The sequence below is a fragment of the Physcomitrium patens genome, chromosome 10, assembly GCF_059467195.1.
Source record: "Physcomitrium patens ecotype Gransden chromosome 10, ASM5946719v1, whole genome shotgun sequence".
Taxonomy (NCBI): Eukaryota; Viridiplantae; Streptophyta; class Bryopsida; order Funariales; family Funariaceae; genus Physcomitrium; species Physcomitrium patens.
In genome coordinates, this window is record NC_143419.1 from 11,741,117 (window position 1) to 11,755,283 (window position 14,167).

The following is a 14,167-nucleotide window of genomic DNA, read 5'->3' on the forward strand; positions in this document are numbered from 1 at the left end:
TAAATTTTTTCGACACTTAAATTGGTTAAAAATTACATTATTATAATAAAAAAATGTAAAATATTTTATTTTATAACTAAAAATATGTGCATTTTAAAAAAATAAAATAAAATTCTAATAAGAAAGAATAAAAAAAAACTTAATATCACATAAAAAAACTACATCAAAGATATAGAGAAAAAAATGTTTTTTTTAAAAAGAAAAAAAAAATCTAAACCAACTAAAAAGACTTTTAAAAAATATACATAGTAGATTTGGAGGATCTTGTTTCAAATTTATACAAAAACAAATTCCAAGTAAAAAAAATTATATAAAACTAAGATAATAAATTAAATAAATTAATAAAATTATATATAAAAAATCAGCCCTTGTAATAATAGAATAATATATACATATATATATATATATATATATATATATGTATTCATTATAATTATTTAAATTATATTATAAAGTACTTTTAACCAAAAAAATTTGAGGACTAAAGGTACTACATTAATTGATGACATAATTCTATAAAAAAATAAAATTTAACCATATTAATATCCAAGTAACTAGATACTATTAACTTGTTACAAAAAAAAAAGTCTTTTTCTACTTCCTAATTTTGTATCTTATTTTATAATTCTTGTGAACATCAAAACATAATATGAAGACATCTATGCTTTAAATACTTTTAGATATTATAACATTAAAGTTTTTTATTAAACAATATTTTAACAAAAAAATTAAAATTAAAATTAAAAATATATGTACATTTTATAAAAATATATTTTATAGAATAAATAAATGATTTTAAAAATATATATTTTAAATAATATTTTTCACATAAAAAATTGTAAATTCTAGGAGGCATTGGAGTGAATCAAAAAATGAAAAATCTCTTAATGTTATCTAATTTTCTTCAAAATCCTATAAATCTTATTTTTCCATAGTTTGAATTATCTAACGTGGTGATATTATTGGTAATTTCAAAAAATGAAATATAAATATATATATATATATATATATATATAAGAAGTAATAAGTTTCAAAGCCAAAGTATCTTTAAAAAACCTAAAAGAATTACAATACTAGTGGTTTATGAGATGCCATTAAAAACTCTAAATATAAAATGTATCAAAGAATTTTTCGAAAAATGTGATAGCTTTAAGGATGCATTTAAAAAGAAAGAATACAAATGTGTTACCAAAACTTCGATCATATGATCTTGCAATAGAGCTATAAGAAGAAAAAAAAGTCTTCTGGCTAATGTTAATCTTCATTCTTGAAATTAAAGAAAACATTTATATTTACAATAATAGTTTTCAATATTTTAATTGTCTTAGAACTAATATAATATATTGACATTGAAAAATCTTGCTTTTATTTAAAAGTCTGAATGCTTATTTATATATTAAAAATCAACAAAAAAAACTGGCAATAAAGAACCTAAGATAAGTTATAATATTTTTAAAGTATAGAATTTACCTAATAAAAAAGACTAACACTTAGTTGAGCCAATTGATTTTGCATTGGACCATAACCAGTAGGACTGAAGTAAAAAAAATCTAAGATGGGTTAGACATATCCAATCCAATTAAAAACTAGACACTCAAATTACAACAGAATAATTTAGAACATAGAATTAAAAACAAAAACAAAAAACAAAAACTATTTAAGCAAAAAACTAGCTATTATAATCAATTAAAAGTAAAATAAGTATACAGCAAACCAAAGTAGAAGGATCTTTCTTCTCTTCAGTACTTTTGTCAATCTGATAGAAATCTTATGTCTTATCTAAATTGGTTATTTTAAAACCTAATTGAATACTGTTTTTTTCTTTCTCTTATCATCTTTATATTAATCAAAGCATGGTTTTTTTTATTTTAACTTATAATTCTCTCCGTTCAAGATTTTGTTCAATTCACATATTTAGTAAAAGTTAATTGTATTGAGATTTTTAGTTAATGGTTTAGGTTTAAGTTTAACTTCTTTAGAAACTTTGGTAATTATAAAATCTATTTGGTATAAGAGCCTTTGAAGCCATCTAGATTTAATAAGTATTTAAACCAAATCAGACAAACATTCAATTAAAATTTGGAAAAGAAAAGGTTCATTTAAAAGACTTCTATTGAAGAAACCAATAGAAGATATAAGTATTGGTAGTAAAGATGATACAAATTCAATTAGTATTGTTAGTAAAGAAGAAAAAGAAGTTCTTCAATTATAGAAGAATTTACAAAAGTGTTGAATCTAATATATTCAACTACAGAACTAAGAGAATTTTAAATGCAATCTTTTAATTTATCTACACCAATACAAAAAAAAATAACAATCAATATGACATTAACTATTAGAGATACAAAAATTGTATTATCCAAATTCAAGGGCAAAGAGAATTTAGACATTTATATAAATTGTCGAAAATGCAATAATGAAGAGTATTTTCTTTCTAAGTGCTATTTGAAATTTTATACATAGTATAATACATATACAATAATAATGACCTAATAGAGGTTTTTTGTGAAATTCTTTCTATATGATTAGATTGATCAACATAAGTCTTGTAATTTTAGTTCTGAAGGATATTTTGTTGAGGCACATCTGATGAGAGCTAAATATAATGGAGCTGAGATATCTTTATTGATGAATGCAAGGCTATCTGAGGAGAGTGTAGGTCAAAACTTAGGTCCAAAAGGGAATCATATTTCCTTGACCACTTTGGATAATTTTGTCCAAAATGAGAATCTGGTAAGTATAGTGATATCTTTTTTGTTGGAATATCTTTCATATTTAAACTTATATTATTCTATTATTAATAATTATTCATAAAACTATATTAAAAAAATAAAACAAATATTATTTAAAAAAATAAATGAATTAATGTTTTAGGATTTTGAAATGCTTTATAGATTTGTTTAAAATTTGACGTTGCTTGATTCTTTCAATACATCCAAATTATTTGATGCATATTTGTTAAAGACATGAATCTTGAAAAAAGAAAGTCCTGAATATACTCTTGTGTCATTGAAGAGAACTAGAAAGTCACTCAAAAGGTGATGTAATATTAAACTAGAATGGCTACTGCCAAAAACAAGAAGACTAGAAAGTGTTGAAACAAAACTAAGGACAAAAAAAACATTGATAAGAGTCAACAAGGCTTCACTCTTGCCTCCATATATACTCTTAACTAGGAGTTACGTGGTGATGTCCTATAGGACCTCCAAAACGTGTTGACTTTGCTAGCCACATGTCTTAACTTGCAAGGCAAGTTATCTATGTATGAGCCACATAGTTAGCTTGTTCTACAAACTACTATATGGAGTTAACTTATTCCATAAGCTACCAACACGTGGTTAACTTGTTAGCCAAGTTCCTAACCTATAAATACATCTGAAGTCAAAACCGAGTCTATGAAGCTTTAGAGAGCTTTTCTAGAAGATGTTATGAAATTAATCTATACTTATTTACTCCTACATAATCATATAAGTAACTATTGAGATAAATGTATATGTATGTAACAACATATCATTGATTCAAGTGTCATCCATATGATAGTGAATAGCAAAAACATTTGTAGAAGGACCTACAAGAGATCCTATTGCTACACCAAAGCTCCTAGCCATGTCCCATTTTTACAAAGCCCTATCTTCTCCTTCATGACTCATCTCCATCATTTCTTAATCTTGAACCTATGGTTCCACAAAACAATACAAATGGAAATATACACAACAACATGGTTAATAAAATTCCAACATAAAATCTTATAATCTTTTATCAAGATAGACAAATGAGTTTAGTGATTCTTTTTAAATGTAGGATGCACCTACAAGCATCATTTGAAGATGCTTAAAAGAAACATGGAATATGGAAATTCACATGTATGTTAGCCAAAAGCAGCGATGACCAAAAGAAGACGATGACAGGAAGAGTGAGTGAGCGAGCGAGGCAGGAAGACACAAATTAAAAATAAAAATAAAAAATTCAGACCATTTCTCGATTAGTGCGTGTCATCCTTGCGCAGGGGCCATGCTAATCTTCTCTGTATCGTTCCAATTTTATCAGATGTCTCCGAAGAGACGAACTTCCTCGCCGCACCGCCACTGCGTATACCCGCCCCACCATCTCCCTCCATTCCATGTGGGTCTCTCTGCCTCTCTTTGGCTTTCTCTGCCCTTCCTTCTCCCACCCCCTTCTCTTCCCCTTCCGTTCCACACACTCACACTCACAATCACATCGTCCATGCACTAAACCATGCAGCATGCCACCCCACCCTCTCTTCTCTCCTCTTCTCCGCCTCACCGCAGAATCACATCGTCCTCGGCTATGTTGGCCTCCCTCCCTCACACAATACCAGACCACATCCTCACGCACTTGCCTGCCTGCCTGCCTGCATGAAACCAACACCCTTTGCAACCCCCCCCCCCCCCCCCCTCCCACATCACTGCCACTGCACCCTGCTTTCACTTCAACAACGCTCGCACCCACGCACTTCCAGTTTCCTCCCGAGAGTCTCGCAACCGCACAATACATGCATTATGCTTCGGCGACACTGGAGTTGAGTGCTGGGTAGTCTAGTTCCAGCCCTCTCTTGCCTACAAGCAGCAACTGCATTCCGCTCCTCTGTCGATGGCTTCCACCCCTGGGCTTACTGCGCTCCGCGAATAGATTTCCGATAGTGCTTGTGAATCTCGTCGGCTGGAAGATCTAGGGTCACGTTTGTGCATTCATTGCATCACAGGATTTTGGTTCCATCAAGATGTACACCTACTTGTATACATGGTTCACGTAAAGAGCAGGTATAGCAATATTGTTTGGAAATCATTTTGTTCATGTTTGGATCTTAAATGCTTCACATTTAAAGGTATGAGCCGATCTGGCTTGGACTACCAGCATTCACTACATCTCACTTGTGTACATGTGTAGAAGACGAGGCAACAACATGAAATAATTCTTATCTGTAGTCATTCATGTTTTTGATCAGATCTTGAATTGTTTGATTTATTTATAAAAATTAAGGATTTCATCAAGTTTGTAGTCAATTTTGTTGTTAAGTGTAGTTAGAATTTGTTGCAGAGGATTTCTCTAGACTGTACATGATTTAGTATAGGATTTTAATATGTAGCACAAAAAGAAGTAGATAGATTGTTGTAGGGGGTAGAAACTTAATGCTGAAAATAATCTAAATTAATTAGAATTTAATTGTGAATGACTCAAGTTTTAAAAATTCAAATGATTTTTCAATCAATTGTTTTGTATATATTTTTAATGGTATTATGTTTTATTTTTCTTATTAATTGAGAATATTTATAGAAATTGGCATGATATTCATATCAATTCTAAGTATGTAAAACTTAATGACAATAAGTTATTTAATCAAATCATTTGTAATAAGACTTTTTCTATCTTTATTTGAATACTAATAATAAAAATATTACAAAGAATAATTTTAAATTAATAGAATTTTTTATATTTATTAATACATGTTATAATTATGGCTCAAGCTATATTCACATTTCAAATTATTATACACACCTATTATATGTGTAAGTACATGCAAGGCTACTAATTGGCTGCTTTGCTTATCTCCTACAAATGGATTTGGATATGACTTCCTTCCCCTCTTCCTTGTCCCAATGCAAGTCCCAAATATCCTCTCCTTCTTCTCTGTTCATTGCTATTCAAATTAGCAAATCAACCAATTAGAAGTCTTTGTTGTTTTGGGTGTCTAAATAGCAATTTGGGATGTATGTGTAGCAGCTTAGGGTGTGCATGTAGCCCCAAGAAATAATTACTTGTCAATTTTACTAATAACTAAAAAATATATATATTGAAACATATTTTGAATAGTTTATAGTACTATAAGAATAGCAAACAATTTTTTAATTAATATTTATAGTTGAATCATATTTTTGTAGATGATTTTTTTAAAATATGAAATAGCTATAATAATATATTTTAAATTTTCAAAAATATCAATTTTGTAACTATTATAAATTTATAAAGATTTTTTGACAAACAAAATATTTTTTAATATTCTACATGTTTTTTTGTTTAATTTTTAAAATATTATTAAAATTTCATAATCAATTTTCCTTAAGCAAGCTTTCAAAAAATAAAAATAAATTTAAATTTAAAATTACATATTATATTTTTTTCTTAAGTATTAAATAAGACTTATTAAAAACTATTTAGAGTTTCTTTTTAAAAAATTAATTTTTTATGCAACTAAAAAGTTTTTTTTATTTTATTTTATAATCTGTTGTTTTTTTCTTAATTTAAATGTTTTCACTTCTAAATTTTTTTAAGTTCATGTAGTTAAGACATCTTTGTATGAAAGAGAAAAGTTGAGAATCTGCATCTTTCAAATCATTTGATTTGCTAAAATTTAAAAGCCTTTGGATTTTAATTAATCAAAGAATTCAAAAATTATTATGCTTTATCTTTTCTACATACATAGACCTATTTAGTATAAAAAATTACTAAGTGTTGGTCTTTTTTAATAGATAAATTCTATGCTTTAAAAATGTCAATTCTTGCCTTAGATTCTTTATTGCTAGTTTTTTAGTTGATTTTTAAAATAGAATAAATAAAGAATAATTTCAAAATAAAAAATATTTATATTTTTACTATATTATATGAATATCAAGATAAATAAAAATTCAAATATACGAGTATAAAAATGAATATCCTCTTCATTTTGAAAATTAAGATTAACATTAGCCAAAAGATTTTTTTTTATATTTTAAATGTACTAATCTAAATTTCAGTAATTTAGACTTGTCAAAATCCTTTAGAGAGTTTGATCAAGATTGGAAGTCAACTCTAGAAAGTTTCTAAAGAAGTTAAACTTAAACCTAAACCATTAACTAAAAATCTCAATACAATTAACTTTTACTAAATATGTGAATTGAACAAAATCTTGAACGGAGAGAATTATAAGTTAAAATAAAAAAAACCATGCTTTGATTAATATAAAGATGATAAGAGAAAGAAAAAAACAGTATTCAATTAGGTTTTAAAATAACCAATTTAGATAAGACATAAGATTTCTATCAGATTGACAAAAGTACTGAAGAGAAGAAAGATCCTTCTACTTTGGTTTGCTGTATACTTATTTTACTTTTAATTGATTATAATAGCTAGTTTTTTGCTTAAATAGTTTTTGTTTTTTGTTTTTGTTTTTAATTCTATGTTCTAAATTATTCTGTTGTAATTTGAGTGTCTAGTTTTTAATTGGATTGGATATGTCTAACCCATCTTAGATTTTTTTTACTTCAGTCCTACTGGTTATGGTCCAATGCAAAATCAATTGGCTCAACTAAGTGTTAGTCTTTTTTATTAGGTAAATTCTATACTTTAAAAATATTATAACTTATCTTAGGTTCTTTATTGCCAGTTTTTTTTGTTGATTTTTAATATATAAATAAGCATTCAGACTTTTAAATAAAAGCAAGATTTTTCAATGTCAATATATTATATTAGTTCTAAGACAATTAAAATATTGAAAACTATTATTGTAAATATAAATGTTTTCTTTAATTTCAAGAATGAAGATTAACATTAGCCAGAAGACTTTTTTTTCTTCTTATAGCTCTATTGCAAGATCATATGATCGAAGTTTTGGTAACACATTTGTATTCTTTCTTTTTAAATGCATCCTTAAAGCTATCACATTTTTCGAAAAATTCTTTGATACATTTTATATTTAGAGTTTTTAATGGCATCTCATAAACCACTAGTATTGTAATTCTTTTAGGTTTTTTAAAGATACTTTGGCTTTGAAACTTATTACTTCTTATATATATATATATATATATATATATATTTCATTTTTTGAAATTACCAATAATATCACCACGTTAGATAATTCAAACTATGGAAAAATAAGATTTATAGGATTTTGAAGAAAATTAGATAACATTAAGAGATTTTTCATTTTTTGATTCACTCCAATGCCTCCTAGAATTTACAATTTTTTATGTGAAAAATATTATTTAAAATATATATTTTTAAAATCATTTATTTATTCTATAAAATATATTTTTATAAAATGTACATATATTTTTAATTTTAATTTTAATTTTTTTGTTAAAATATTGTTTAATAAAAAACTTTAATGTTATAATATCTAAAAGTATTTAAAGCATAGATGTCTTCATATTATGTTTTGATGTTCACAAGAATTATAAAATAAGATACAAAATTAGGAAGTAGAAAAAGACTTTTTTTTTTGTAACAAGTTAATAGTATCTAGTTACTTGGATATTAATATGGTTAAATTTTATTTTTTTATAGAATTATGTCATCAATTAATGTAGTACCTTTAGTCCTCAAATTTTTTTGGTTAAAAGTACTTTATAATATAATTTAAATAATTATAATGAATATATATATATATATATATATATATATGTATATATTATTCTATTATTACAAGGGCTGATTTTTTATATATAATTTTATTAATCTATAATGTTAGAATATCTTAAAATGTTAACTCAAGATTTTTCAACTTTCTCAAGGAAATTCTTTTTTAGAAAAAAATTTATTTTAGATGGGAAAGTAAATTTTTAATGTGTTCTAGAAGAAAAAAATTGAATGGCTATAGAAATTTAGTTGATGAATAATTTCAAAGTAGTTTTTGTATTTTATCTCTCAATTAAGTTGTAGACTTAAGCAAAATCATATACTTCCATCACATTGAATCACACCCTTCATTCTTATAAAGTTTGCTAATTATTGGTGGATTCGGAATGTATTTGAAATCTTTCTGTAAGATAAATGGGCGATTTTAGATTTATGCAAGGACAATTTAAATAAAGTAATGAATGGATTCAAGAGCATGACACAATTTAAGGTATTTCAACATTAGTGCATTGGCAGATGGCAGCAGTATATTGTGAAGCTAGAGACAAAGGCAAGCATATGTAGTGCCCAACCAACTAAGCTTGTAAATTACAGGTGCAAGATTCTCGGAAGAAAACTAAAAGTGTGTGGGAATATGTGTTGTTGAAGTGAAAGCAAGGTGCAGTGGCAATGATGTGGTGAAGTTGTGAGAGGGAGTTGGTTGGTGGAGGGGGGGAGGGGGGGGGGGGTGTGAGGGAGAGGGGAGAGTTCTAGATATGTAAGAAGGCAAGTATAGAAGGATATGGTTTGGTATTGTACGAGGGAGAGAAGGAGACTGGCACAGACAAGGAGGAGAAAGTGATTTTCCAGTGATATAGAAAAGAAAAGAGAAGAAGGGATGGAGTGGCATGTTTCATGGTTTAGTACATGGATGATGTGATTGTGAAAGTGTAGAAGGTAAGAGAATGGAAAGAAAGGAGGTAGAAGAAAGAAGGGCAAAGAGAGAGAAAGAGACATAGATCCACATGGAATGGAAAGAGATGGTAGAGTGGGAATATGGAGTGGAGGTGTGGCAAGGAAGTTTTATAACATACAAAAGAGTCCCATCTCTTTAATTTGCTGAAGAGGAAAACCATGGCAATTATCTGTGGGTTACCTCACCCCCCTCGTCTTCTGGGCACAGAACTGAGGTGTACTCCTCCTATTGATACCTTTATTATATCAATAGGAGGGTGGCCGGGTACACAGGAGTAGTATCAGGCGGGTACTCTATTGTTGTTGGTCGTCGTCGTCGTCGTCTTCGAGTCCGTTCTGCTGTGGACGAGGGACGCTTTGATCTTCAGAACATCTAGAGCGGCATTAGTCATCGCCGCTGGCACAGTCATTCACGTGAGCTTTGTGGGTTTGGATTTTACGCAGCGGCGTGGGAAGGAGCACAGAGCAACTTAGGGTGAGTCGATAGAAGGGAAGGAACGATGGCTTCCGCTGCCGGATCAGCGGAAGGGGCGCCGATCACCACTTCCGCGGTGTTGATGTCCGCGTCTAAACATATCGCATCTAGGTGCTCCGTGGAAAACAGAGCGTTTCTGGATTGCAAGAAGAACGATCCCAATCCCGAGAAGTGTTTGCAACAGGGCCAGAACGTTACTCGGTGTGTCATCTCTCTGTAAGTGCAATGTCTCTTAAACCCTAATGTTTTGCTCTTAACGAGCGCGTATATTGTTATGCATTAGTCAATGTTGGCGAATCAGTATCAATAGCCAGTGCGCTCGGTAGGGAGTTTGTACTGTAGATATAAATTTCAGTTCCAGTCTGATAGAATTTAAAATTGGCATTTTACATTGTCATTAGAGGGCAATTGTTCTTAGTTTCACATGCGTACTACAGGTTGGTGGAACTTAATAGCAAGTGCCCAAAGGCTATGGAGTCGTACACGAAGTGCATGGACTACTACAGCAATGAGTTTGAGCTTTGCCGGAAGGAGCAGCGGGAATTTGAAGCAAGCTGCCCTCTGTAGGCCATCTGGTGCATTCGTAGGTGTCGTCGGATCTTTCTCTTCGACTGACTCCTTCGGGGATATCATTTATATTGATTCAAAAAACTGGGAGTACTAGGAATCAATCTTGCTTTTCAAACTAAGATGCAGGTGGCCCTTAGTGTTTGGACATTCGTCCTTATCAAATTTGGAAGGTTTATCTCTGCTTCCACCATAGGTGACATCCAATCATTTTATTGGTGGTCATTAGTTTCAATAAGAGTGGACTATTCGTAAGTGCATAATAATGCTGGAATATTGTTACCTGAACAAACATTCTTTGGATTATGCTAGCAATCCTCTCTGCTCCTACTTTCTGTTGCTTTTAGATGTTTGTGCAATTCGCGTATGCAGATGGACAAAGAAAATTTGTTCGCGTAGATCTACAATAGGACAATATCAACAAAGCTCTTTTTCGATTTCATCTTGCAAACTTTAAAATCTCGCTTCATGGAAAATTGTCTTGCTAGACCTCTCCTTTATCTATTTAAGTTTTTCGCTTAAGTGATGTAGAATGAGCTAGTTCTTTTTCCGCAAACTTGCTGGGTTCTCAACTGACCTTTCTGTTTTTCCAAAATTAGATTCGTAGAGCTGATGAACTTGATTACGTCTCCTTCAATCTCTTGATTCCGATTGTACAGCTCTTCGCTCCTCGACTCGGCTCAAAACTCATCTTTTTGCTATTTCTTTGTTATCCCTTAGAGTGCTTGACATCATTGTTTCTGAAAGGAGATCAGGTTTTTGGAGGATATCTAGTGGTGTCTTGCTTCATTCTTTTAGATTCTTTGTGGAGCTATTGAGAGAAATCTTTCGAAGGATGCAATGCATGAGTGTATCAACCTAACTGAAGAATACTGCCTCGCCAAGAGTGAAGTACAGTTCAGCATTTCAAGCTTAAGTACTACGATTTGTAAGCGTGTTCTGAAGTCTTCCCTGAAGCCTACACATTCTTTTCACCTTCCAGCTCCAATTACATCACTCCCTTTTCCTAACTTATGCAGGAATCCAGCATGCTTGTAGTTCACATTAAATTTGGGGTGGGTATAGAATCGTGGAGGCTAATTATATATTTGGAATAGTAGTGAAACATGGAGCATGTTGCAAGGAGTTGCTGGGTGATTTTCTTAGGTCCCAAGTGCCAGATGATTTCGAAGGAGCTGTTGGAGTAGGCTGGAGTGAATCCAGTTCCAGTAGGATTACCAGTTCGTATTACTGGTTAGTACTACTGGCTGAACTGCCAAAGTTGTTTAGCATCATAATGAAATTACTAGTTTATTTGGCAGGTCATCAATAGAATCTAGAAGTCTTGGATCCTGCCATTCATTGGCAATCACAAAAAACTATATCTGTTTCTGATTGCTGAATATGGAATCAATTAATGTATTTTGGAATTAAATTTTTTGTTAAGGGTTTCAAGATTTGAAACATGTATATTACTGAAAGGTATCATAAGGAACATTTTCATTCTAAGTTAACATATATTCATCTATTAAATTCAATTTGGAAAACATGTCTAATTTGGAGGCGTTTTTAGTTTTATTTTATATAAACCAATGTATTGGTTCAAAATAATGTTATTGTTATAAATGTAAATATCATGCATAGTCAAATTAATAATACATTCAAAAGTTTAGATATCATATTTGATTGAATGCTAAAAATAAAAATTATAAGATTTTTTTATTAAGTTTGTATATTATTTTATATATAATTTTTAATATTTTTTTTTGTAAGTTTTATTATTTGTACATAAATTATTTTATTATTTTTATATGGGACACATTTTAAATGTTCTAATGAAATAATGAAAAGAGAAATAATACACATACAAATAATCACTAAGAAATATATTATCAAGGATATGAAATTCAAATAAAGAAAATCTCAATACACTCTTATGTCTCTCAAAAAGACTAAAAAAGTCACTCAAAGATGATAATATATTGAATTAGAATGGCTATTGCTAAAGACAAAAAAACTAAAAAAAATTGAAACAAAACTAAGGACTAAAATGGTATTGACAAGAATAGTGGAGGCTTCAATTTTGCCTCTATATATACTATCTAACTAGGAGCAACATAGTGACATCCTATAGGAGTTGTAATAAGTGTTTAATTTGCAAAACACATCTTTTAACTTGTAAGACAAGTTTCTTATATGTGTGCCATATCATTAACTTGTAATACAAGTTATCCACAAGTGCTATACATAGCTAACTTGTTGGCTAAATTTTTGACCTATCAATCAACTATAAACATGTATATAGTCAAATACATGTTTATACAGCTTCTAAAAAGCTTTATCACAAGATAATATCAAATCTACATATATTTACTTTCTATTTAGCACTTCTTATCTAAGTAAATTTATATGTTTGTGACATTATTTATCTTCCTACCTCCCGGCCCTCTTCTCTTCTTCTTTCTTTCCTTCTTTTCTACAAATAAGTTCCACAATGAGCGGTCATCATATATCGGGGAAGTCCAAAATGTGACAAATTGTGTTTGCCACATATTCTAATCTTTGTTCCGTTTGAAGGTGGTTGATAGGTCTTTTTAGCCATTAATAGTATCTCATATCAAGGCAAAAAGACCACCCTATTATTTCATCATTGTTGAGACCTTTGTATCTCCCCTCAAATAAAATATTTAAAACATTGGCAAGAGTTGTTCATACTTTTAATAAAATCACCAAACATCAAAAGTCTCTTCTAAGGTCATGATGCCAAATGCATTATATCTTTCCATCTATTCAAAGAAGAACATGCTATTCTTGAAGATCTTCATCTCTATTATGTCATCTTAAAAGTTATAACAATCACAATGTTTTGTCCAATAACTAAGCAAACGATAGTTCTTAAGTTGAATCTGCTACTTATTGATTATTCATCTCTTTAGCATTATAAATACATTACAAATAAGAATAAAAAAATAAAATATAATATTTTCTAGATTTTATTTCTTTTATAATAAATTTTTTCTATTTTTCATCATGATTTTAATTGATGTCATCAATGAAAAGCATCAATTTTTTTTGCTATATTTACAAGTTTCTTAGCTAACTATCATGTGTCTAGACTAATATCATATTTGTGCTAATAAATAAGATATTTTAACTTATTTTGGTACCACTTTAAATCTAAAAGTCCTTCCACTTTGAACTCTTGATTATTATCTACTTATATAGGAAGAAGTGGCATTTTTCTTCTTCTTGAAATATTTATTGTCTTATATGGCTCAAAAAGACACATATACAATATAAGATGAATCTTCATAGACTCCAATACATGTAATCTATAAGCAAATGGATTGATTTATTTATAAACAAGAAATGGTCTAAGCTTATAGTAATTCAACTTTTTATAAGGGTAGTTAGTCTTAATATTATAACAAAATAATCATACTTTATTGCCAATGTGGGATTGAGATTGTTCCTTAAGATTGACATCCACAGTGGTCTTTTGTCATTTTTAATTTTTTTTAATTGTGCCTTCATTATTCTATGTAACTCAAATAAACAATTTGCCAAATCTTTTGCCATAGGATTATCAACTTTTCAAAAATTAAAAGTATCAAATTATAGAAGATAACCATAATTAGTAAAAAAAGATATTTTTATATAGAAGATTGTATTATAATATTATATATAAATTTTATCAATAGTAAAAAAGTTGTCCAATCTTCTTATTGATAGTTGATAGTATATCTCAAATATTACTCCAAAACTTGATTTATGCACTTTGTATGTCCATCAAGTTGAGGTTGAAAAGCAAAAAATAGTTTTGTATCCACCTTTAAAATC

General features: G+C 29.3%; 1 protein-coding gene, 1 long non-coding RNA gene and 1 other non-coding gene across 3 annotated transcripts; 1 reads left to right on the forward strand and 2 right to left on the reverse strand.

The window, feature by feature from the left end:
• Positions 1-3,009: 3,009 nt before the first annotated feature.
• Positions 3,010-4,383, reverse strand: LOC149988281 (uncharacterized). The gene is made up of 2 exons (XR_016505173.1): positions 3,973-4,383; positions 3,010-3,674 (listed from the first exon to the last, which is right to left on the reverse strand). It is a non-coding gene; the product is annotated as an uncharacterized LOC149988281 (long non-coding RNA).
• On the reverse strand, positions 3,961-4,063 carry LOC112288107 (U6 spliceosomal RNA). The gene has a single exon (XR_002971473.1). It is a non-coding gene; the product is annotated as a U6 spliceosomal RNA (small nuclear RNA).
• Positions 4,384-9,672: 5,289 nt separating the features above from the next.
• Positions 9,673-10,807, forward strand: LOC112287327 (NADH dehydrogenase [ubiquinone] 1 alpha subcomplex subunit 8-A). The gene is made up of 2 exons (XM_024530227.3): positions 9,673-9,997; positions 10,219-10,807. Exons 1-2 carry the CDS (start codon positions 9,807-9,809, stop codon positions 10,346-10,348), a joined length of 321 nt encoding a protein of 106 aa, XP_024385995.1. The 5' UTR covers positions 9,673-9,806; the 3' UTR covers positions 10,349-10,807.
• The last annotated feature ends 3,360 nt before the right edge of the window (positions 10,808-14,167 follow it).